General features: G+C 37.4%; 1 protein-coding gene across 2 annotated transcripts; it reads left to right on the forward strand.

Moving 5' to 3' along the window:
* The first annotated feature begins 174 nt into the window (after positions 1–174).
* LOC145999386 (ERI1 exoribonuclease 2-like) lies at positions 175–24,824 on the forward strand. 2 transcript variants are annotated; one of them, XM_083136331.1, is made up of 7 exons: positions 175–379; positions 1,673–1,737; positions 4,602–4,814; positions 8,874–9,026; positions 16,138–16,238; positions 18,280–18,459; positions 24,156–24,824. In XM_083136331.1, exons 1-7 carry the CDS (start codon positions 348–350, stop codon positions 24,765–24,767), a joined length of 1,356 nt encoding a protein of 451 aa, XP_082992457.1. In that variant the 5' UTR covers positions 175–347; the 3' UTR covers positions 24,768–24,824. The 2 variants fall into 2 exon arrangements, with proteins under 2 accessions (XP_082992457.1, XP_082992458.1); XM_083136332.1 differs by having other exon boundaries at positions 24,114–24,226.
* The last annotated feature ends 2,537 nt before the right edge of the window (positions 24,825–27,361 follow it).

Here is a 27,361-nt window from a genome sequence, read left to right on the forward strand (position 1 = left end):
GCTTTAAATATTTTCATGTAGTATTCCAGCATTAATCGCTATCATACAGTTCCGTTTTTCGCAAACCCTCCTTGCGCGTGAAATGTAAGAACAAGTTTGTTCTCCCCCCCCTTGGATTGTTGTGATGGACATGGTGATGGAGAAGATTTATTTTAAAGAACACTGAACACCTTTCCCACAGATTTTTCTTCTGGATGCATCTGAAAGTTATATGGAAAATCCTGCCATCTTCCGGCAAAAGCTAAAAGTATTTTTGAAATAGTGCATAATACAAAATTATGAGAATTTGGAATCAACATCTTAGAGTATAATATGTGAAGAACAACTGTTTTGCTGCATTTTTTGAAATGGATACCATCACTACCAAGGAATTAGCTAGGTAAAAAGAAGAGAGATTTAAATGTTAGTGCTGTTAGACCATTTCATTTCAATTCTCTTTCGATTGATCCAATTCCTTTCCATCTTAAATTTTTTGTAAAAAACGTTAATTTGGTAACAGATGGTATAGGGAAAACACATTTCACTCGTTAATTTTCGTCACTTTTTTCGTACTTACCTATTATGCATTACGAAACATTGTTTAAGGTGGGATTTCGCTTTTTTCACGAAAATAACCGAGCGAAGTCCATCCGCACCTGTTCATACGTCATTCCATGCAGACGAGCACAAACAACGGCTGTTCTTTCTTCTACTGTTAGCATTGCTTCACATAACATGCAAAAGAAATGTATTTTGTCACGGTATCACTAAAATGTATAGTGACTTTAGAATCATCCTATATTATCTTCTTAATGTCCGAACCACTATGTATGTGCCTCCACCGAGTATCGAACCTAGGATCCTTTGATTACAATACAGCGACGCGACCACTGCTCCATCTGTTGTGTTGGGTCTGAAAAGACCCTACCATGGTAGTTAAGGCCTGGTAAAAGAAGCATAATAGTAAAACAAATACATTGACTACATGATATGGTCACCTAATAAATAAAAACTGCTGCTATGAAGTTTCCGGTACTACTTTACTATACCGGAGACACCTATCAATGATTTATTTCACAATTTTTTACATTGCTAACGTACTATTCTGCATTGCGGAACATTTCTTTAGGTGAAATAATGAATTTATAACGAAAATAATGTCTATTTCTTACATTAACGAGTACTTACTGTTGTTCCTTATTTCCCATAAACCATTCACGGGCAGCTCCAAAAACCATTGACGTTAGCCCAAAAATTCACGATAGCCCCACGAACCATCATGGGGACGAGGTATGCCTACTAGGTTATGTTCCATTAGCACTCCTTTCGTTCAATTTAGCATATACGGACAATACGAGAGCATATTGTGCTCTCGTGCAGAAAGCAAATGGCGGCAACAGCAATAGCACGTCGGAAATAGATTTTCGTAGAAAACCACATGCTTTCGCATTAAAATGGATCAAAACTACATTCCCGAACATCAACAACGCTACAGAAAATGATTTGCGTAAGTACTTTCCCCTGTAAATTTGAAGAAATCCGTCTTCGGTATAGTAAAGTGTTACCAAGTTTCCTTACTCTGTTCTACACATATTTTCATTTTTTTATCATGTTATTCATAATGTTTTTGTTGAGTTAGTGATGCTAGTCACTTTTAAGTGTGCTATTGAAAGTTATTTTCTGTCATTTCCAGGCGACTTGGACTGTTGCAGACTGTTTTTATCAATGGAAGAGATGAATTGAGCAATGAAGAAACAGGTGCAATTCAAATTATTAATTTCTTTACTTACATTAAAATAAATCGTATTAGACACAATCTGAAGTGTTCATTAAATATTATTCTTTGCAATCTTGTGTAGTTTCATAATTTTTAAACTTAATGTGACACTCAAACATTATACTGATTCCTTTTTTGAGGTACTGATCCAGCATGAAAGTAGTAGAGGTTCAAAACATCCTACCTATAAGAGATATCTTCAAACTTTGAATTTGCTACTCAGTAATGTTCACAAATGAAATATATCAACTAAATATTACTTGCAGATTTTGGAGTAGCTGTCTCACTTTATGGTTGATGGTTAAACTATCAACATTTTGTTAGACTCTAATTTGATTTTATAAAAGAAAATATAGAATAATGTACATAAAGATTTTGTAGATATTAGAATCACTTTTGGTGAAAGTATATTAATTGCATAATCATTTAATGGTTTTTATTAGGCTCTATGCTAGGAAAGGAAAAGAAACAAAATATATGTACTGATGCAGGAAAGCTCATAGAATAGGAAATGTTATATGTAAACTGTAAACGCCCTTGAATTTCTCTCGATTTAAAATTCAATATTTGTTGTAGGCAAAAATAGCAAACATTTTGTGTACAAAAATATTCAAAATACTAATCTTGTTAAATCGTAAAGTTAGTGAGATTATCATTAAACTGAAAATAAACATGCCAGCTGATATTTTTGCACACTATCATTAAAAAATTGCCAAAATAAAGCTTTAAAGACCACAAAAATATTTTAAGTTGTAATTTTAGAGTATATCCAGAATGTTTTATTTTCACTAAGAGAAGTTGCTGAAATTATTATAGTTTCATTAACATTCACTCAACAAACATTACCATAGTAGGTTCATATATGTATACAGTAACAGAAACAGAAAAATATATATTTACATATATTTCTTTTTATTTGCTCTATTCAAACTGTTCGAATATTTTACAGGACCATTTACTAGAAAAGCTTTTTCCTCAGAAAATATATCTATATGTATGGTGCCAAAAAACATACAAGCAATTTTAAGCATGTTTTTTAAAAATTAAAAGTATTATTAAAATATAAAAAAATCCTATTTAAATAAAAAAAACTATTTTTTTTTTAAATAAAGATCATGATTTTCATCCACCCTGTATTTATTAAAGAGTATGCCAGAGGTGTGGTGTTGAGGTTTACTGTTACGGTAGTGGTGGAATGGATAGTAAGAATTTTACTGCCACGTTGAAAGTTTGGTGGTTTCTTATACACATCCTAAAATCATGTTAAGAACAAATCATGATTCAGTGAACTACATCACCTATGATCATTTGAAATACAAGACATTGCCGAGTGGTTATCACAGCTCAATATGGTGCCAGAGGTCCCAGGTTCTAACCCTGGTCTGGGCATGGATGAGTGTGTGCTCCTTCATCAATTTCATCATATCATTTTTCCTCATCGCTGGCCCCATGGCAGAGTGGTTAGCACGTCGTGCTACGACCTGGCCTGGGCATGGATGTTTGTGAGTGTCCATTCATCATGTCATCACTCATCCCCATCTTCACAAATTAGCCACAAGTGGCACAAAAGTGAAGTAAAATAAAGCAAATCAATCATTTATCCTCATTGTCACCATTAGCTAAAAGTGGCAGTAAATATCAAAAATCAAGTCAAAATAAATACAAGACATTGGTTTTATGTATTTCCTCATGCATATTTAAACATTCTAGTCATGCATGATGTTCAGAAGAGATGGTAGGGGACACGCTTCCCCTGCAAAATCAAAGTCAGTCAAAAAATATATATATATTACACACATACAATTTCATTTCAGTCACAGTTATTTATGTAATGTATTACGATGGCGTTGCAGGAACATGATACCTTCAAACTAGAGGAGTGCTTTTTTAAGGGGAAAACATTATGCCTCGTTTGCCCTCCCCCCTCCCCTCCTGAAAAAAAATCCTTGCCCTTCCTTGGAAAAAAAATCTACAGAAGATCCAAGCATCATGAGAAACCATTTTAAATTCAGCAAAGAATTAACATTTCACATGCTCGTGAAAATGAGTTTCATAATTCAGAAAAGAAATAATTAAGCAAGTGCATTGAGTGTTCAAATCTTAGAAGGTTTCAGGTTAGAATATATATTCTCAGTATCCCAATCCATAAATCTGGTAATTATTTCTACAATTTCAGACACCATTCTTACCAGAATAACTTCCTAAACTGTAAAATATAAATAGTGACTTATATACACAGATTATCTGAATACAGTAAACCTCGTTAATTCGGACCCCGATAATCCGGACTTCACTTAATCCGGAGAGGCAAAAGGAAAAAAAAAAAGACTAGGAAAAGCTGAATGCAAGGTTTTAAATGTGGCTAGAAGTCAACAATCTCATTCGTCGTACGTACTGCATTGTATGTACAGTATTGGTTTACATTTTACTGTACTGTATAGTGTATTTAGGCCTATGCCTTTTAAATACATCATAATAAACATGTTTTGTTGCTATAAACGTAGTTTTTATGCACTTTCTACTGTTCTTTTATATTATTTCAGTTAATCCAGACTTTTTTTTTAAATGGGTCAACTTACCCCCCCCCATTAATCCAGATTAACGAGGTTTTACTGTACTCCGATATCAGGAATAACAGTATTAATCTGATATCCAGATATCCCATCTTATCTGCATATTCGAATTATTCAGATATCCATACTATCAGGATATTCATATTAACTGGATATCCTTTATCTGGATTTTGTTGTCACCCTGAGAACAAACTAACAGCCTAGAGAGCAAAGAAGTAAAAAAATATAGACTCTGTATGTATATAGGCTTATTCCTGTTGTTACTTTCCCAGGTAAAGCTTCACCCAAATTCCAGTATGCGATGATATTGGATTTTGAGTCAACTTGCTGGGGGGAGAACAAGGCAGCATGGAGGCAGCCAGAGATAATAGAGTTTCCAGCCGTTCTTCTAAATCTGCAGAATGGACAGCTTCAAGAGGAATTTCAGCAGTATGTTATGCCGACAGAAAATCCACAGCTGAGTGACTTTTGCAAGGAGTTGACAGGTAAAATTCAACTTTCCCACGTACATTGGAGGAAACAATATGGGACAATCGTATATAATACTAACCCTTCGTCTGTACACAGATATTTTGTTACATGGTTTGTACACCAGGATCTGGCAGATCCTGTCATTCTGCCTTTGGATTGTCAGAAATTAATATAAGATATTTATTTTTATTTTTTTATTATTTATTTAGCAAAGATCCTTAACAGAACATAATGTTCCAATTATAAAGGATCATATTTATAACATTTATAGTAAAGAAAAATATACATTTTAGAAATTACAGAACTACAAAATTACAAAGTACGAAGAAAAAGATAGAAATAGCAGTATGTATGTTATACAAAGTAACAGAACAAAATACAAGCACCATATACATGGACGTCCGCAGGATTTTTTCCAGGGAGGGGCAAGCAAGGTATTTTTTTCCACGGGGGGGGGGGGGGGGGCAAAAAGGCACATTTTCCTCAAAAATAGTGTTGTTCCCTAAAGAAACATTGCTTAAATTTGAATTGATGGTGTTCATGCAAAAATTAACACATATTATTGTGGCTAAAATGAAATTATATGTGTGAAATACATAATTTTTGGTTGACTTCCATGTTCCAGGGGGGGGGGGGCATGGCCCCCCTTGCCCCCCCTTCTGGACGCCCATGACCATATAGTACAATCACAGCAGAGTATTGCTAAATACTTTCAGATACAAACATATTACATATCACGCAATAGTCGATAAACACTAAGATTAATTACATAAATTGTACAAATATCAAATCCATATGAGAGTAAATGAAGCATGACTGTAAATACAGAGTATCGATAAAAATAATATAATACAAACACAGCTTCACTAAACTGAATAATTTTAATATAATCAAATTTAGTGTAGATTTAAATGTTAGGCAATGACAATATATTTGTTTTTATTATTGAACTATCCCCTTTTACCAGGTATCTGAGGTCACAGGGATGCATCAATGACACATTTAGGTAGAGCTTAAAAAACCTGCTCTGACTGAGGGAAAGGAGATATGAATTTTTGATTTGGACTATTCACGCTTGTTCATACCTGGTAGACGGATGATGTATCTGTCCAAATGCTCCCAGCTGACCGTATTGTCACTGATGCCGAGGTTCGGTACTACGACCCTCGGCTCACTCTTCCGAGCAATCCCGCACGAGTGGCTGCAGGGTTTATCCAGTTGTAAACTTCGTACACCTTGTTAGAGTTCAATTCGACGTAAAGTAAATGAGAGCGAGCCGTTGGGCGAGCTAGCTTTTATAATATTTAGCCTCGAAAGGTTATTACACCTTTCGAACACGCTGGATCATGTTAGATCCACGTATTTACCTCTCAGTCAAAGCTCTGAGAAAATAATGATTTGTGCACATTCGTGAGATTGCTCAGCGGTCTGACAATTCCAGTCAATGAACAAGCATAAATAATTTCTTGATGAGGTTTTTCGTACTTTCAATCACCATATCTCTACAATATATTTATTATAAAAGGAAGCACTTTAATTCCCTTTTGAACAAGTTTGTTATAATTTGAGCATATTCTGATATGGAAAATGTGCTAGAATACTGTTGAAATGACAACAATGTTAATGCTGAGCATAACAGAAATTTACATAAATAATTATACAATAGAAATGTAGATTCATGTACACAAAATATTGTAACTTACTCTGTACACCAGGGTCTGACAGACCCTGTGAGATGCAACATAATCACACTGGTTCTATTTCAAGCCTCAGAATTTTGCACTCCCATCTGGTAGCACATCTGATACCAAACTGAATTTACACATACGCAACAATGACCTGCAACATCTATTGTGCATACATGCAGAAATATATTAACGATACAGGGTCTGGGAGACCCTGGTGTACAGGCTGAGGGTTAATTACCAATATTCTACTGGTCCAATAAAACATTGCAAATGTTCCACAAAGAACTTATGAAGTATACATGGTCTGGCTAAAAATGGCAACCCTGTCGGAAGTATACAGGCAGCAGTGGGGAGTTCATCCACAGAAAATAAAACTTGAATCTTCAAGAAGCTGATGGGGTGTAAGGGGTGACCTTCCACGTAGTACACCCATAAGGTCAACCTCACTTCCACGTAGTAAACTCACCCTGGACTGAAGACTAACGAGGCTCTGGCGACTGGCCCCATGGCCAGTATAATTTTGTTTGTATTGTCCTGTTCTTATGTCCTTATGTGTGCTGAGTGCCCGTTTACAGCCTCATCTTTTAACAGAAGTCAGAACATTTTAAGATTTTTAATTAAGCAACGTTAGAGTTGTTGTTTGTAATGATAAGGGGCTGGCCCCCATATAATGTGACGGGAGCAAAATAGCCTAAGTGCTGACACTCCCACAATTTTAAAATCAAATTAAAAAAAAATTCAAAGTTCAAGAAGCTGATGACAGAACCCTGGGTTTTTGTCACTCGCAGCTAACTTGTGAGCAATGCTTGAATGTGGACGTCCGGAATCGTGTTGCTGTAAAATAACAAATATGAAACTCGAGCAGCGCAAAGTGATGTGAAGTGACACTGACGTGCATATATAAGCTGATATCAGTAGAGAACCGACTATTGATTGATTTGGTTTATTAGTTTATTTTACTTTGCTTTTCTGCTACTTTGGCTAATTATGAACATGAGGATGAGTGATGATATGGCAGGGTTGGGCCCGCTTTGGTTTTTTCATTAACTTTGGTATTTCAATGATTTCTGAAATGAAGGGACATCATAGAGGTGTATACTAATAAAGATTGCATTTTAGATTCTTAGAATGCGATCACGACTGTCATTATAACTCGAGATTAATTTTGCTATCTAAAATGCACAACTCTTGTAATATTGAAATGAAGTAGAACGAAATGTCAGAGCTCAGTACACCAATACAAATGTTTAATCTTTATTAAGAAATTACATAGGCCTATATTCAGCTGTAGATTCTGCAGGTACTTTAGACAAAAGATTCCAATATGTATGTTGAACAGCAACGTATTTATGTTTCCTCAATATTGAATATATTCGTTACTGCAGTTTGTATACCAAATAGCATAGAATTACATGATTACTACATTATTGCAACAACACAGCTATTACGTTCTACGTAACAGCATATTTCTTGAAAACAAAAACAGATCTACTATTGGGGAATACTATGTATACTATCTATGCTATCGCTATTTTATTATGCTTGTGACTGAAGATAATAGTACACACCTGCAATTGATCTCTTGATGCTTTTAACAAACGTCGTAATGTATCCATTATTGCAACATCTGCTAATATCAATTCAAACATACAAACTTGCTATCCACAGAGGTAACCAAGAAATCTTAAGAGAATAAAGGATAAAAAATAAACATTACTATGGTTTAGCAGTTTGTTGTGGTCTGCTAGTTGGTGTGCCGGGCAGCGAAGTGCAGTGGGTAGGTCGAATGGCTATTAGAAATGTGAATTACATTACATGTATTCACATTTTATTTATAAAAGCTCGACAAAACCCAAGAAAACCAAATTAAACCTGAAAAAAAAACTGATTTTTTTAAAAAAATGTTTTTTTTTTCAAACCCTGTGATGTGATGAAATTGATGAAGGACTTGCAAAGAACACCAGGCTGGGATTCAAACCTGGGACATCTAGTGCCATAGGATGCTGTGCTAACCACTTCACTATGTAGGTTGGCTAGAGAACCAATCAGTGTGACCCATTGCTACAGTACACATGTATTCACGCTTGCAATAAGATGTTAAATATGGGAGTCATTTTACGTCTATAGTCCAGCTTTTGGTGTCACAGGAAATTGTTAATATTTTTTAAAAAAATATTGTTGTATTTTAGTTACTTCTACTAACAGACAATGAAGTTGGATGAATATTTTATTTGAACAGGTTGAAAAAATCCTGGTTCTCCCCTGCCAGGGATTGAACGCGGGTCTTTTGCATGGTAGTCAGACACCCTAATGACTGAGCTACCGTGGCTTCATAACTTTATGGGTATGAAAAATAACACCAGAACTTCTGTTTTTCCTTTTCAGGAATCCAGCAGCAACAAGTGGATGAGGGGGTTCCCCTTGGGACATGCCTCATGCTTTTCAATAAGTGGTTGGAGAAAATTGCCAAAAGCCATAATATTGTGTTCGGTGATCCACAACCAGGCTGCAAAGCATGCACTTTTGTTACTTGGTCTGGTAGGTACATCATTCTTTCCAATGCATTCATAAATGGTAGTTCGACTGTGTTGCTAAGTTTAAATATTGTGACAAGTTGACAATTTTAAAATATTTCTGAAGGCTTCAGTTCACACAAAAAAGGGGTTTTGGAACCCATTATCTGAAATTTTGATTAACTTAGCATATTTAATCCTTACATGGTGGTGAGATACTACGTAATTTTTTTGGTCTCTAACTTGTCTGCTTTCATTTTCAAGCCCCTCAAACTTTCAGCGATTCCTCTTCCATTCCCCATCGGGTTTGATACTTGGTGGAGCAGGGTGGCTACTCACCAGGAATTCCTTGGATTCCGGGAATTCTGTGTGAATTGAGCTTGAAATTTTCTACTTAGACATGAAAAATTGAAACTTTTTATTAATCCAAATCCCATTGAATTTACACGTAATTGTAAATACCCTGAGTCAAGTTTTTCACAGTTGAGCTTTTATTTTTATCAAGGAAGAAAAAGAAAGATGCGCGGAAAATAAAATGTAATTTTCTCAATCCGTCCATTTTGTTAGTGTCCTCTGCAGAACAATCTATCTGACAGATGGAAGATTATTGTAAAATAAGATATCTTCAAGTTGATTAGTTAAATCTGAGTTCGAAATTCTTATACAATTAACAATTTTTTGTAGATATAACGGGTTTTCGTAAATGATTGTCGGGGTTTCCTCATTGTTGTAACCGATTTGGGTGAATGACACGGTGAACAAAAATGCACGATATTCTTGAGAAACTCAACAAGTTTTGTTCCTTATTTGTTTCATAGACCTCTGTTTCCAGATTCTGCCGCTAGGCGGCAGTTTTCCAAAATGGCGGATATTGCTAGTGAGAAGGCGTTGTGTGTCCTTGAATATCACGCAACGAGGTCCGTTACAGTTGTGCAACGACATTTTCGTGCGCGATATCGGAAAGATGTACCGTCAGACAATTCGATTAGAAGGTGGTATGCACATTTAAAAGAAAAGGATTGCATTTGCAAAGGCAAAAGCAGTGGTCGACCATCAGTGCCTGAACATGATATGGAGCGAGTTCGTGAAACCTATCTACGGATAATAGTTTTTCTTGTATGTACGCATTGCTTGCATGATAGAATTATTTTCCTGTAGTTTACGGTTATTACAAGCATTATATAACAGATTCTTTTTGTTTAAAAATGACTAACCATTGTTATAACTGTATCTTTAGTCAAAATGAAAATAAATGTCTGATGAAAGGAGCGTGTGTTCTCCTGAAACGTCACAAAGAAAAAACTGTTTTCTTATGCTTGTAATAACCGTAAACTACAGGAAAATAATTCTATCTACGGAGCCTGAAGAAATCGATTCCTGCTGGATCCAAGGAACTGAACATTCCGAAGACAACATTATGGAGTGTTCTACGAAAACGGCTCAACTTGAAACCATACCGCCTAAGTCTCCATCAAAAGCTAACACGTAACGACCGTCGTGTACGGGAAACGTTCGCCAGCGATATGCAAAATCTCATGACTGACGATGACAATTTCATCGAGAATTTCGTTTCCACTGACGAGGCCACATTCCACCTTGGAAAAGTAAACACACACAATGTGCGCATATGAGGAACGGAAAATCCTCATCAGTTTGTTGAATTGGTTCGGGACTCTCCTAAAGTGAATGTTTTTTGTGCTGTCACAAGAAAAGGTGTACGGTCCATTCTTCTTCATGGAGAAAACGGTTACGGGATTGACATTCCTGGATATGTTGAATGAGTGCCTACTTCCTCAAGTGGAAGAAGATTCTAACACCTTCATCATGCAATTGGATGGAGCCCCACCTCATTTCCACTGTGAAGTGCGATCATTGCTCAACAGAAAATTACCACAACGTTGGATTGGGCGCGGGAGTGATGAGGATGAAAACCTTTTATCATGGCCGCCTCGTTCCCCTGGCCTTTCTCCTTGCGATTTTTTTCTCTGGGGATACGTAAAAGATACCGTTTACTATCTTCCATTACACACTACCATCGAGGAACTGAAAACACGCATAACGAATTCCATCAACAGTGTTACACGTGATATGCTATCCCGAGTGTGGCAGGAAATGGACTATCGCTTAGATATCTGCAGGATATCGCGAGGCGAGCACATGGAACATTTGTGACTTCGTCATAAAAATTTGTTGAGTTTTCTAACATTTTGCAAAAAATTGCATGTATCTACCTTTGTTACGTAAAATACAGTGCTTGTTTGTAACCCCGACAATCATTTACGAAAACCCTGTATATATCCCGTAACATTTGTGCCTTGTGTTTGTAGATGTACTTCTAGTCTGAGCATGTGGAATAGCAAATGTAAACTCTCCACCTTAAATTATATATTTTAAATATGTATACTGTTGAATTTTATTAGTATTTTTGGATACATTGGAATCACACAAACCTTTATATTGTTAATATTTTTGTGTGTGGGTGCTGAGAGGCGGTAATACGTAAGGTTGAAATAGAGAAAACATTTGTGTGTACCCTTGAATGTTTGGAAAGTTCATCTTAAAAACTGGGAATTATATGTGAATTTTATCATGGTCCTAGAGTGACCACCCAGTGGAAGCGTATGGCACAGTGGTTTAGGTCCCACTGTCAACTGTAAGTCCAGTCCCGATTAGCCTTTCTGTGCATAAAGTTGACAATAACAAATCAATCAGTATCTTCCATTACAGTGTGATCTGCTGCACTCTAGGGAAAAAATGTCTCTCTTTTATAATTAATTTAATCTTCTTGAAATTTCCCAAGAACGTTAAACAAACAATATGGATTTCAGAAAAAAATATCACAACATACGAGGGGCATTGGTTATTACAGAGAATAAAATCAAGCAAGAAAATTTTTATTTTGATGCTATACAAATGCATACCCTGGCTATTTTTCTACATAGTCACCATGACGCTCCAAGCATTTTTGGTACCGTTGAACAAGTTTACGTACACCCTCTGCGTAGAAATCTGCCGCCTGGGATCTCAGCCAGTCGAGAACTGATGTCTTGAGAACTTCACTATCATTGAAACGTTGCAAAGCAAGCCACTTTTTGAGATAAGGGAACAGAAAGTAATCACTTGGGGCAAGATCAGGACTGTGTGGTGGGTGATTAAAACGTTCCCATCGGAATTTTTGAATTGTTGCAAGAGTACGGTCAGCTGTGTGTGGGCGGGCGTTGTCATGAATAAGCAGAATTGCAGGCCGTAACATTCCTCTTCGCCAGTTTTGGATGGCATGTCTCAGATTAGACATTGTTTGGCAATACACATCTGCTGTGATGGTTCATCCCAGTTCAAGGAATTCCACGAGGATTACACCTTTTTAGTCTCAAAACACGGTTGCCATGATTTTGCGATGTGATGGTGTTTGCTTGAATTTCTTCAGTTTCGTTGAACCGGAGTGACACCATTGCATGGATTGCTGCTTCGACTCACCAGTGACACACGATATCCAGTTTTCGTCTCCAGTCACTATGTGAGGAAACGAGTTATCCTTATCCCCATTCTCCTTCCAGCGGGCCAAAAATTCACAGGCTGATTTCATTCTTTCATCTTTGTGAGTGTTTGTCAACATTTTTGGCACCCACCTCGCACATCAGAAAACTCCTTGCCAGTAATGGTGAAACTGCGATTGGATCGCACTTTCTCATCAACACGTTGCACAAGGTCATCCTTCTGAACACTAGGCCTGCCGCTCCGCTCATCATCATGAACTTTTGAACGTCCTTCCCGAACAAAATGGCAGCATTGTCTTACCTTTCCTTCACTCATTACAGTTGGTCCGTAAATGGCACACAATTCCCGATGAATGTCAGCTGCACTCAGTCCTTTTGCGTTGAGAAATCTAATCACCGACCTCACCTCGCATTTGGCAGGATTTTCTATTACAGCAGCCATTTCAACTTCCTGCTACTCGCACATACGCACCTCCACACTGAGAAAGATACCTCTGTTGCAGGCACAGAATACTGAAGCATGCTTCCATGCATGTGCAGCTTCGTCAGTGTTGCCAGTCCCAAATAAAAAATTATCTACCCTTTTTTTTTTGACATGTGCCTTGTATATTTGTATTTTAGTACACCAATAAATTCACAAAATAATAATATATGATTTAATTTGGCCCAAAACATGGTTTAGTAAACTTTGAATTATCATTGTAAGGGAAAAGAAAAAAAAGCTGTGGTGTTCTTGTCGGTAGGGTCTCTGACTGCCACTCAGGAGACCCAGGTTTGATTGCTGGGGTGGGTGATGCAAGGTCTGAATTTTTCCGGCCTTGTCCCCACATCACCTCCAAAATGACCGAGATCGAGAATGTGTGGAGCCTTATTCCTACATACTCAAAATGTACCTTCATGGTATGGTGGCATTTTTAAAATGAACTGGGATATATGAACTAACTTAGCCAGCAATGAAATTGATTGTTTTTCATTCCTTCCGAAAATATGACAGACTTATTTCTGAAATTATCTTATGTTTGCCCCATCAACTTCAAATTTTCAAGCCACAACCGTGTTGCCATTTTCCTGCATGTACTACAAATCCTGCCATCTAGAGCAACAGTATAATTCATCCTCTTTCTTATCCTCGTCTTGCACTGGCCATATTTTCCCACCTTTTCAAAGACTTGCATCGTTTTTCAGGAAAATATACCAGGCTGTTGATTACTGGGACTTGGAATATGTTGATTACTAGTGCTCTCGACATGTAGAGGCATCAAGTAAAGGAGAGTTATATGCACATTCAAAACTGATAGTTTCTGACCACAAATTGTAGTGAAACAAGAAATAAGTTATTTGAGGAATTAAAAGAAAGTGTGATTTCTACATTTTTTTGTAGGTAATATAATTGTGTTCTCTGACATAAAATAATAAATTCAGTCAATTTTGTCACTAAGCAGTCAACTACTGGTGCAGTTACCTTACCCATGTTCTGAGATTTTTCTTTAATGAATGCCATAATGGAAACTACAAAATATTAAGGCTCAGTTCTATTTGAGTTTTGAGATTACATTAGATTCTCAGTGCCTAATTAACCCCTTCCCTGTCTAATTTTCTGACAGAATGCTTTCCCATTCTGCGTAATTTTTTTTCTGAGTTTGCTTAGTAATATTTTTAAGTAGCTACTGTTTCAGCACAATTTATCCAAGTATCATGGTTTATACGTCTTTCAAATGGTACCACGCACATGTGTACATCAAGTATGAGGAAAGGGAAATCGGGGATAATTCTGGAAATTTCCCTCCGAAAAATCCCTTTTGGTAAATTTGGGGCCCTCTGGACCAGCCCTGGATATAGGTACCCGATTATAATCTACCTTAAAAAATACTATGGTCTATACATAATGTGTCTGCCAAGTTTCATTGCAATATCTTCAATAGGTATGAGGTAGGGATGTGGCAAAGCCGATTACAGATGTATGAAAATCGGCAGAAATGGACATATCGGCATTGGTATTGGCATCGGCAAAAATCTGATATTTAAACCGGTACAGATTATACTAGAGTTTTACCTTCTAATAAGTTTTATATTATAGTTTTGTAAGATTTATTGAAAATTAGGTTATGATCCATCATTATTGTAGAGTTTTTGTAATAAAATTATTGCAAACTCTCATTCAGAGGATCAACCTAACTCAAAATCGGAAATAAAACAGTACATTGCTGAACCAGGATCTGCTGTTGTATTGGAAATTCAAAAATGAATATTCAAACCTGAAGCAAGTGCTGAGAAAATACTTGGGCATACCTGCTGCATCAGTATTCAGTGATTGAGTGTTCAGTGTTGCTGAACAGATTTGCGATAAGAGAAGAAGTAGGTTACTTCCTGAAGTGCTTCCAAATCTTGTGTTTCTGAAGTTGAATCTGGCAGCAGTAAATTGCCAACATTAAGAACAGGAATTAATTTTGCATTTCAAAGAACTGCTTGTGTACTAATGTTAAATCATCTCTTGAGAATCCATGTTCTTAAAGGTTCACATAACCACCATTTGTAGATGCAAATGTACATTCGCATCTCTTGAGAATATATATGTATATACATATGATATGCAATAGAAATGTACATAGCAAATTTATTTTTGTCATGCTGAAAATAACATCCCATTTCTGTTTAATAATCTTATGTATCGGAATCAGTTAAATATCGGCATCGGTATTGGTTCCAAAAATTATCGGTGAGTACATCGGCATCGGTAAATTTTCAGCTACGTCACATCCCTATTATGAGGGAAAAAATATTTCGCAATCCTGTTTGACAATACTATTACATACTAATGGGGGATAATTCGGGAAATTTCCCTCTGAAAAATCACAATAGGTATGAGGGATAAAATATTTCGCAATCCTGTTTGACAATACTATTAGATACTATTAGAAACTCAAAAAATCAAAAACCAACAATAAATCACCAACAGTTCAAATAACGCAACACCAAAGAAATGTACATAAAGCAACTGACTAAACGCGGCACACAAAGGAACTCACGTTTGCACTTTGTCAGCATAACACAAAAACAATTTACTTTCCTCTGAACTAGTACTTCTTCTTCGGCACTGAGAATCGTGACTAAATAAAAGGTTGTTTCTTTTCAAAGCAAAACATTTGTTTCACCAACAAAAAACTTATTATTCCATTCAACACAGGTTACTTCAGTCAGATATGTTCGCAGGCGTAATATTACACCGAACACAGGAAAAGGGTTAAAGAGTGATTTTTTAAAATCTTTTTTGTCCATTTAACAATTATAGACCTGGAAGCTTTGTAGTTTTGTTTTTCTAGATTTGATATATCTAGATTCTATACATTTCTAGTATCCATTCAGTTGTTGCACTCTGATGGTTTAACACGAAAAATTTGGCTGATATTGAAGATTCAGCTTCAGGCTTGTTCAGGTGAAATTACTATTCATTCGGCAATGCAGAAACCTGAAAAGATATAATTAAATCAATCATTCTTTTGCCATTATTTCAGTGAAGGACGTACTGCAATTTTCATAATGGTTCAGAATTTTTGTAAATTGTCTCATAAATATATTAATGATTCTGAATGCTGGATTCCTATGAATGCATTAGATGAGTAAGACTATCTTCCTTTCCAGACTGGGATCTAGCAGTTTGTCTTCATAAAGAATGCTTCCGGAAAAATATATCAAAGCCTGAGGTCCTTACGAAGTGGATTGACTTGAGAGCAGTGTATAGGGTAGGTTGAATATTATTGAATATTATTCCTGCTCATTGAGCTAAACAGAACTAACACACACTAATAATGGCACCATTTGTACTAAAAGTGAATATACTTTGTAAACGTACAAACTAGGTTTAGCATAGTATTTTCCCAGACCTCAGTTCTTTTCTTTTGTTGAATAATGTGTTACTGTTTGCAGGAATCTGTTTTTGTGGATAAACATCATCCTTATTAATTTACTATCAGTTTCTTTAGGTCCAATCCTGATTAGCATATCTGTGCACAAAACCGTTTCTTGAAGACATTATACAGGGTGGGGGGAAAAAAAAAAGGAACTGAAGTCGTGAGACATGTTCAACATGCTTGCCTTCTCTACAAATAACATGTTCCATGTGTTAGACACTACCTGGGAGCACTGTTCAGGGGATACATCTCCCAGCACTGAGTCAATGTTCTCGCGTAGTTGTTTCAGAATTCGTGGTACTGGTGAGAAACATTGTTCCTTCAACATTCTCCCACAGAAACGCATCATACATCGTCAGATCCGGCCTGCTCGGAGGAAAAGGGAAGTTAGTCTCTCCGAACACCATGTTTCTGTTATCTTTTTTTTTTGCATTGAAGTTGCAATTGTTAGGTGAGCTTGTGGTCATATGAGTAATGCTACCACCTCTCTTCGAACACTTTGTGTGTGTGTGTGTAGGGGTGGGAGGTATTGGTCAAAATTGTAAAATGATAGATCCAGTCCATATCTAGTGTTGAGTAGTATGATGTGTAGGGCTCGGAAGTTGAGGAAAAATCCTTTTTTTCCCTAGTGTCTGAACACGAGGCCCAACATACTATATGTTCATTTTGGATCATTGTAGGCCAGAAAAAGGTGGGTTTTATTTGTCCTTTTTTAGCCTTTTTCAGCGATTTTTGGCTTATTGGTTCTTTTTTAGCCTTTTTTAGGTTTTAACGGCTTTTTTTTTTTTGCAACTTCACCTTCTTTCGACTATGTTTTTACTGTCCATTCTCAATTCGAAGCATCATCAGTTCATCACCTCTTAAACATCCTTTCTGTCGTAAAGAAATAAAAATATATATATATATTTGAACGATGAGCCATTTTGTTAGTTAGCAAAAATCTGATAGCAGATTTTGTGGATGTACACAATACGTCTAGGGGTGTCTTTTATCATTTCCGAAGCAGGTTAACATATAAGTAATAACAGTTTGCAGCTGAATCAATGCATATATGTAGAATTAATGTATCTTTTTATATGTTGTGAATTGAGTCAGTTTACATTAACTTAAATGCATTGCTTATGTCACTAACGTGTCCTTTTACACTTTCAACTAGTACTCACTTTATCCACGAAACTGTTTTTTCTTCTTCTTTGTTCTATTAATTTCAGTGGCCACTGCCACAAAAAAAAGTTTTGTGGATAAAATGAGTACTAGTGTCTGTATTTGAACCTTTAAATTACATGAATTTTTGTATAAGATATTTCTCTCTATTATATTTTGAGCATTCCAGTGTTATATGTTGCATGTCGGCACTTTCCCAACCACTTTCACATCTCTTATTGTTCATTATTCCAATTCTGAATAAATGTTGCCTTGTACATAAATGACCCTATCTCAGTCTGTTAATTAATACAATTATATTTCTTGTACCACTGACATGATGAAACCATGGTTTGTGTGGCTTGAATTCAGCAAATGATCTGTATGATTCTCCAGCTGTCACAAGTTCATTTCGACACCAATCAAACCATTCATTCAAATTTTTCTTCTTTACCCTAGGCAGAAGATCAGTACAGTGTAATAAGTCTAATATTTGGAAGGCACAAACCCAACAACCATTACAAAACACCTAACCTTCTGTGCATAAAGTGAACTCAAAACAAAATCTAATTTTTTTTTTTTTACAAAACACAATTTGTTACTCTGTTGTATGCAAATATTAGAGATGCATAATATGTGTAGTGTAACATATTGAATCTTGTTTTATGTATCAAAATTTCCATTTCATATACTTTGTATATAGATAATTTAGCCCCTTTGTCTCTGTTAGGAATTCTACAACAGACGGCCTCATGGACTCAAAGGGGCACTTTCAGATGTTGGGTTAGGATTTGAGGGACGGGAACATTCAGGACTGTGTGATGCTCAGAATACAGCTCACCTTCTGTGGAAAATGGTGTGTGATGGTGTACACTTAAGAATTACAAGAGACCTACAATCAGAAGCTATGGTAAGCATGATAGAGTTTTTAACTTTCTTTACTAATATTGAGAGAAAGCTTCTATACAAGTGGCATTTAAAACCACTTCAGATTTAGTGGGCCGACATGACGACATAAATTAAAATTAGAATTTGTATCAGTACTGTGTAGGGTGACCATAATATTGAATATACAATCCAGCTTCCACTGTAACAACAGAATACTGATATGCAGAGACAAGGCATATTTAATTTTTGACAGAAACATAAGATGTAAAATAGCATGCTGTAATGTTCACTTTTCACATTTTTATATTAGGCACAACAAGTTTGGAATATTATTATATTAGGCAATAACTGATATGCACGGTGTATGTCGGCGAAAAGCCAAGAAGTTCACCAGACAGATACCATGTGTTGTTGCATCCGAAGACAGTGTCCCTTTTTGTGAGGAGTGTATTTACAAGTGTTGTTCTAGGTCGACTTCTGTTGCTACAGAGGAAATGGAAACTCCTACAAGCATCAAACTATGTCAGTTTTATCCACAACAGAATATATTTCTTCTGGCTTTCATCCATAGCGTTCCAACATGAACGCGGGGATCTTAAGTAGGGATGTAACTTGCCCCTCCCGATTATTACTATTGATGGTAGAGACAGCCCTGAACGGGCCAGGTACAAATATCTACTTAACATTAATATAGACTCATGATTAGGTTTTATACTGAACTGAGCAATACGAATGGCAGATAAGGGTGTAGGATAAAGGATAATAAACCTTGATCGGTTTAGTAAACAAACCAATAGCTCCTGCTTCTCCGATGATTCCAAGTAAAAGGACCTCATGTCGCTCTCATGCGCACCTATTTAAACCCTCGCTTGGCCTCTCGTCACCTTTAGCCAAAGGCCAGTGTTCTTACCATTTCCTGTGAAAGGCTTATCCTACACATTTCTGAGCAGGAGCTGGCAAGGTCTGAAACTGAACGGATATGCTACACATCTATTTCATCCCCCTCAGATGCTCTTTATGAGGCCCAAACAAATTATAGTCATTGGGACCACCCAGTGCATTCAGGCAAAAGTTGTTGCTGTGAAATAGGCCATGTGGGGCCCTGCATTTTAATGGTAGTGCCCTTTCGTACAGCACCCTTGATCAATGTGCAGAAATGCTTGGCATTAATTCTGGCCTCTTTCTCCAAAATATCACATGACACCTTCCCTATACCAGTCGGATGAACATGTCAGTGGGGTTCATTCAGTTACCATCTATTGGTCTTCACTTGGGCTGAGCCTATACCACTTCAAAGCAATACCCTTACTGATTCCCACTGATACCGATACTTGAAAATTACAATAATTAAAATTTGTTCAAAATATTGATCAATATTGTTGTGTAAATAATCTTCTCTAATTATATGCATGAATTTACCAATAAATTTGATTCAGAATGTTCAAGAATTACATCAGAATATTACGATAGATGTTATGTAATCAAAAAATAGTTTTTCTTTCATAATTTTTGCAGAATAAAAAGAAAGTTTGAATTTTGTATGATTTCCAAGATAATTAGACTCACAAGGGAGGTTATCTAAGTGTCCCCCTCCGATTTCCATGAAACTTGGCAGGTGTATAGAGGGGCCCAAAGGAAGAAATACGTGTTTTTTTTGTTTCGGCTAAAAAAATGTTTTAGGGAGCAAAGCCCCCCTCAAATGTCAAGATGAGGACAAATTGAAGTGGGGATCTGACTCCGAAACCACATAAATTTGGCATAGGAAGAACACGCTCATGTAATTGGAACACACACATCACAGAACTGTAGGATTTTTGGTACCAAACGCAGTGCAATTGTAGAGAGATGCCGAATTCATAGACACCGTTGTTCCCGGATAGGGAAGGGCATAACAATAGACGGACCAGAGAAGGGTAACAGAGCATCAAAATAGCCGCACACGGGAACCATAACCCTATCAAGCATGACCTAGATATCATATAGGTGATATCCATAGCCAAGGACACAAGAGGATAGTTCCACAGATGAATACACGGCATGTATAAAACATTTATAACCATCAGAAAGTAACACGAAACAACGTTATGGTAACCGATCTGCCAACACAAAGTAAAGACAAGCACCCATGCATCATACTGAAAACTGCCCCCATTGTTGCTTCCACGGTGTCAATGTACATAGTCGTCACAATAATTGTACTCCTAAAAGAAATGATTTAAACAAAATGTTCGGTTACACCATGCACATCTGATTACTGCACTGCACCACAAACATCACATATCGGATTACTGTCACCACCAAAACAGAATGCCACCGGATTCTCATTGAGGTGGCCTTTCGGGAAGATACCCACTCTTATACCGTGCATATTGGAAGACATGTCGAAACCTGGGTGAGGACAACTGGTTATGTGTGAATGATTGTAGTTTCATAATGTTATTGCGTAGGTGGAGATTAATGGCACTGTGTAGTAACAGGACAAGATCGGAAAACAGTCGCACGAAATTTTTCAAAATCCTAAATCCATACACATCTAATGGTTGGAGAGTGCCTTTAGGTATTGTCAACAGAGTAATGTTTTTGTCCCGTGGTGTCACCTCTCGCATAACAATATCACTATGTCCACTCCACGAATCCAATAGCAGAGCACCGAAATCACCTGTGTTTGGGAAGTACACCTACTTGAGCCAGGTCTTAAAGTGATTTGTTGTCAGTTTCCCCGATGAAGAGGCTGCAATGAACACATTTGCTGGACGGAACAGTGTTCGGTTGACATAGGGTCCAAAGGTACCTCTAGGTTCCTTCAGAACAAGAAAGAGAGGAGACAACACCTCTCCCGCGGCAGAAATAATTGGTTGAATGGTGTAGCTCTGTGTTGTGGATGCAACAGATTGCACGATAGTTTCCACTTTCTTCGTTCCCTTAATAGCTAGGGTGCGACCACTGTGTATTTCTAAATTAAAACCATTTTGATCGGAGTTAAACACATTTCCGACAGAGTACTGTGCAATACACATGATTTAACAGTATCCTCAAAGCCGTTACGTTCGTTCTGAACATGTTCCCCCTTGCCAGCAGATGTATGTGTAAATGAATTTGGTGACCTTCCGGGAAATGATGTGACGTGCTTTCTTGAATTTCCAAAGCCAAAACCGTGATGCTGTAAACCGAGAAACATCCAATTCAGCTTTAGCTTGCACGGCATCACTAAAGTTTTCTAAAACTTATTTGGAAACCTGACACAGCTTTTCTTTCCGTGTTCCTCCTGCACGTACCTGCTCTTCCCATCTTCGTAGTTGCCGTATTGAGGTAACCCTCTTATACTGATTTTGCACGGTGGTCAGAGACAAACGTCGCTTCTGTCCACTCCTCCAAAAGTCAACTGCTCTTCGTTTATATCCAATGGATACAGTATGTGGTGAACAATGGTCGGTATAGTCTTCTTCCGTGTCATCATCTGTATCTTCCAAAGCGTGTGCATACGTATCGTCTTGCTGGTCAAAGTCCAAGGAAGTAGCAAATTCAACGATGTATGCAGGATCTTCTGTACATCTTTCAATGACGTCCTTCACTGCGACATATGCCTCCTCTGCTGTTAAAGGAGATGGGCTACTGGCATTAAATGCCTGTATTAAAAGTGTGACCACTTTCACTACATTCAACATGGTACCTCCATACAGAACGATTGTCCTTATTTTCATCTGTGAGCCTTTATATACGGGGTCACACATACGGAATTTGGATTCATGATATCACACATACGGAATTTGGATTCATGATATCTTATCTTACATAACATCCCAGTACAGCACACCTGATTATTGTGCTTAACAGTGGCCTCCTGGCACCATTTCACGTTTCCTTACTCTTATCTCCTCTGCTTGTGAGGTATCTCCTGACAGACTGCTCATAGGTGATACGTTGTGGTGAGTGCATTGCACATGATGATGTGTCAAGCATGTATCGTGTGTCGCATTTTGCCACATTGTATGCTCTCGCGTGGCATATTTGCCTTTCTTATTCTCGTCGGTGATAGCTGTTTCCCAGTGACATGCACTTCATATCTCAAATGTTCCACTTGTGTATCTGCCAGTTTTTTAACCGAAACAAAAAAACACGTATTTCTTCCTTTGGGCCACTCTATACACCTGCCACGTTTCATGGAAATTAGAGGGGGACACAGGGGTCAAATAGCCACTTCATTTTGACATTTGAGGGAGGGTTTTGCCTCCTAAAACAGTTTTTTAGCCGAAACAAAAAATATGTATTTCTTCCTTTGGGCCCCTCTATACACCTGCCAAGTTTCATGGAAATCGGAGGGGGACTCAGGGGCCAGATCCCCACTTCATTTTGACATTTGAGGGAGTGTTTTGCACCCTAAAACCATTTTTTAGCCGAAACAAAAAAAATACGTATTTCTTCCTTTGGGCCCCTCTATATACCTGCCAGGGGTCAGATCCCCACTTCAATTTGTCCTCATCTTGACATTAGAGGGGAGGTTTTGCCCCCCTAAAACAGTTTTTTAGCTGAAACAAAGAAATACGTATTTCTTCCTTTGGCCCCCTCTATACACCTGCCAAGTTTCATGGAAATCAGAGGGGGACACTTAGATAACCTCCCTTGTCAGCGAAAATGTCGCGTGACATTTTTGCGGACCCCTTGAAAGACTAATTTGCTAGAAAAGTGTCAGCTGGTGTTGGTAGATGAATTCTAACCTATACTTTCCGATACTGATACCATCTGAGCCCCCTAGTCTTCGCCAAACTGTTGACATCATTTGCAGTCTTGCCCATAAAATTGTTTGTTACCCATGTGCTTCCATGGTTTAACGTTTTCCATCACAAGAAATTAGATTGTACACCACTGTTCCATACCTTCAGATACATCATTGCTCACTGTCATATTTAATGCAACTGCTACACATGCACCAAGTATGTCATGCTGGATGCTGGATACTTGTGAAGGATTGTTACATGCTCTGCATGTTTTATTGTGCTGCAGTTATTCATTGATGTTTTTTTACTCACAATAGTCTTCGTCATCATCATCCTTCACCGTTTCCTGCCTCTGGCTGGGTCGGCATAGAAGTCAAGCCTCTACATTTTCTTCTGGTCTTCCACCACTCCTCTCTTTCCACGGTATTCCAATCTTGTCCTCTTCTCCTAACACTCTCTGCTATCTGATCTTTTAACGGACATCTTGGTCTCCCCCTAGGCCTTATTCCCACTCCTTGTGCATGGTAAGCTCTTACTGGTAGTCTTTCTGCATCCATCCTCTTCATGTGTCCCAACCATCTCATCTGTGCCTGATCTATCCTGTCCTGAAGCTTCACCACATCCACTATCTGTCAGATCTCCTCATTCCTTATTCTATCCCTTCTAATCTTCCCCAATAGACTCCTTAAAAATGTCATCTCCACTGTCTGCATCTTTCGTCTCTCTCTGTCATTGTCCAAGCCTCTGCCCCGTACGTAATTATTGGCACAAAGTTTGTGTTGTATATTACCTTCTTGCATTTTAATCTTGGCCTCCCTAGTCTTGGTAAACATTGCAAATAAAAGAACGTAAAAAGTAAATAAAAACCATAGCAATACAGTAACTACTGTCTTGCATATCAATTATATGTTTGTTTTAAATAAATGTTGAGCATGGTAATAGTGATTGTTCATGTTTTCAGGTTCATTAAGGACAAGACCTGAATGCATTTCACATTTTTCAGAATACCCACTGCAAAGCAAATGAGGAAGGTAGGCAGTCTGCAGCTTGTAATGCAGTTGAAAATAAGAAAAATGAACAGAATAAAAGACATGCATTAATGGATATTTCTGAATCAAATCAGAGGAAACCTTTTGCAGTGAGGAACTCATTGGAGCAAATCAGAAGATCCAATCAGCATAAAAGAACAATTTCTGAATGTGACAAATCAAGCAAAAGAATTGAAATGGGATCTTCCCCAGTGAACACCACAATAATCGGCAGAGTAGCTGAAAACAAAAGAAAATCAGTTAAGCAAGATCCAGTAAATGAGAAGGAGAACGAATTAACTTCAAAAGTACAAAGAACAGTCGATAGTCCTGCTGTGAACCTCTTCCAAAGGTTGGTTGGTAATGAAGTGAGAACTCCAAAGAACAATACATCGCTTTCAAAGTTGGTTTATTCTTTGCATAAAAAGACACCACCCTTGTGTCGGTGCGGAAGAAGAGCAGCAAGGAAAATGGTGTCGATGCCTGGTCCAAACCAAGGAAAAAGCTTTTTTGCCTGTCCGAACAAGAAAGCTTTGGGAATTGTCAGAGCAAGATCTGGCTGTGGATTCTTTGTGTGGGAAGCATGAATGTTAATACTATTTTGTTATAATTTGACTTTCAGAATAAAAATGTTGAAAACAGAATTTTTACATGGTGTTAGTGTAGTTCCTACATCCTAGTAGGTATAGTATTGTACAGTGTGGGTGAAAAGTCCATATACCTCTGCTATTAACATAGGTTTTTAATGTTTCTTGCAATGAAGTAAAATGTTTAGACGATGATACGTATTCCCTCTACATATGTGACAATTTGAGCAAAATTAAATCCTAGTACTCTTTGCCAATGAATGAGCTCTCATGTGTAGATTTAATTCAGGAGCAGGATTGCTACGATTTTTTGATTGTGAAATTCCCTGACATTTTTCAGGTCTTCCAGTCCAGAAATGAAATTTTTCTAGACATGTTAATCATTATGATTTTTGCTTTTGAACCTTGTGTTTTTTTAAGTAAATATATAAATATTATGAATATTCATTTTTACAACATTTTTCAAAGCAAATCTCATTCTACATGCACAAAAACACCTGAAAATTTGAAGAATAATATAAAATTACAATCGGGATCAAATGTGATGGATGGGTGTTGTAATCTCTTGCATCTAGCCTTCCGGCTAAGGTAACAGAGGTACATTATTTCACCATAACACATCACCAGGATCTAAAAACAACAGAAAAAGTTCATAAACCATACAAAATTTTTCACTTTCTAGCTGATTTATAGTGTAGAAAATGCTGCTATTTGTTTACATTTATGAGTACACAGCATCTGGAGAAATTTTTGTTGCATATAGGAATTCTTTAAGAAATGCCAACACGAGTAACATCTATAAAATAGATGATAGATAACCTCTTCTTCGCCAACCTTTTTGATATTTATGATCACATTGTCAATGTACTTTAGTTATCAATCAGATGTCTGGACTACAAGTTTTACTTCGATATTCTTTCTAAAATCTAGTATTAAAGCGAAAATTTATTGCTGAAATTTGAAGGAACCATAATTTTGCACAAGATTGAGAATCATAAGAATGAAAGGAACAAGTTTCTGAACTGAATCTTTTTTGGGAGTGGAATCACAAGAACCGAATACAGAACTAGAAATGAACTGCTTGTTCATTGTGCAACTTTTCTCATGCAGACTCCAAGATGCATGTAAATTCCAGATGATGTACAAAATTCCCCGACATTTCCCAGATTTTTCCATGACAAGCCAAATTCCCTGGCTTTCCCTGTTTTCCAGATGTGTAGCAACCCTGGTGAAAGGTGCTGAATTGAAGGCTGAGAAGGTACTCATAAGTCAACCTCACTCTGCTAATGCAGTCTTGCAGGCCAATGGAATTCTGGCACCTGGACCTACGGCCAATATAATCCTCTGTAGGTTTGTGTGTTGTCCTGTTTTTGTCCATATATGTGCTGAGTGCTCCTTTACAGCATCAGCTTTTAACACGGGTAAGTTGATTTTGTCCTCGGAGACAAGTGTTGAATTTTAGTTACAGTAAGGGACTGGGCCCTGTATAATGTGATGGGAGCAAATAACCCAAATGTTAATGCACTCAAAAGTTTTATTTGAATCAATTAATTCAGCACAGAGAAGCTTCCTGGTTACTTTCACATAATTTCCTACCAAAAAACTCGTATAAGGAATGTTCTGTTTTAGTGATAAATGTTCTATTTATCTGAGTTCAACAACCAGAACATTCTCTTGGTCCAAGGGGAATTCATGTTTGCCACAACATCGAACATAGCCGACATCATGTGATGGTTTTGAGCAGGTGGAGAGATCATCTGTTTGAATCCATAAAAGGGGATATACCGGCTGTCTCAGAAGTCTTTCCCTGATTACAAACTTTATTCATAACTAAGTTTATTTGTTGCAGGTTTGAGTAACGTGGCTGTAGTGTAGCAGAGTCAGTGCCAAGGATCCGGAATTAATGCTCTTGACATCGGGTGGCATCTTTCCATACAATGTTTCTTGGACTTGACAGGATTTGGGAATGAAGATAAATTCCATTTTTTAAATACCAACTTATTGATGGCAGATATTCTAGACGAAAGAATTCTGTACATTTAAAAGTTCCTCTGCACTTTTATTGGTGACCGGGTCTTGTGATACCAGAGAACATGCTGAGCTTTTTCCTGATTTGTGAACATTTCCAGTTTTCTGGGCACTGACACTGCTACACTACATCTACGTTATTCAAACCTGCAACAAATAAACTTGGTTAGTTTTCCAACATTTGGCAGCACTTTCACATCTCTACCTTGCATATAGCGGAGATGAATAAAGTTTGTAATCAGGGAAAGACTTCCGGGACACCCGGTATATTGAACTTTTGCCCACCTGATTTTCTTCCTTGTCTTGTCTTCACACATCTGATCATCATAACTAGTGAAGGTAAGAACCGTTCCCACAATGTAGTATATTAGATTTGTACATTGGTGGCCATGAAACTAGGTGACTGTTGGTGGGACATATCCTATTGCCATTTTGGTGCTGGTGCAGCTGTTCTCATGAGATTTGTTCAGAGCAGCGATTCTCAAAGTGTGCTTCGTGGAGCTCTTGGACTCCAGAAGGGCTCCACGATGCTTTCCACGAAAAATCCCTTGTCACACCTTTATACT

The sequence above is a fragment of the Lepisma saccharinum genome, chromosome 15, assembly GCF_977018435.1.
Source record: "Lepisma saccharinum chromosome 15, izLepSacc3.1, whole genome shotgun sequence".
Taxonomy (NCBI): Eukaryota; Metazoa; Arthropoda; class Insecta; order Zygentoma; family Lepismatidae; genus Lepisma; species Lepisma saccharinum.

Excerpts from the sequence above, each read along its gene's own strand:
- LOC145999386 (XM_083136331.1), top strand. The coding sequence starts at position 348 with ATGGATACCATCACTACCAAGGAATTAGCTAG. Across the intron at positions 4,815-8,873 it reads CTTTTGCAAGGAGTTGACAG|GAATCCAGCAGCAACAAGTG; the intron begins GTAAAATTCAAC and ends TTTCCTTTTCAG. Across the intron at positions 9,027-16,137 it reads CACTTTTGTTACTTGGTCTG|ACTGGGATCTAGCAGTTTGT; the intron begins GTAGGTACATCA and ends CTTCCTTTCCAG.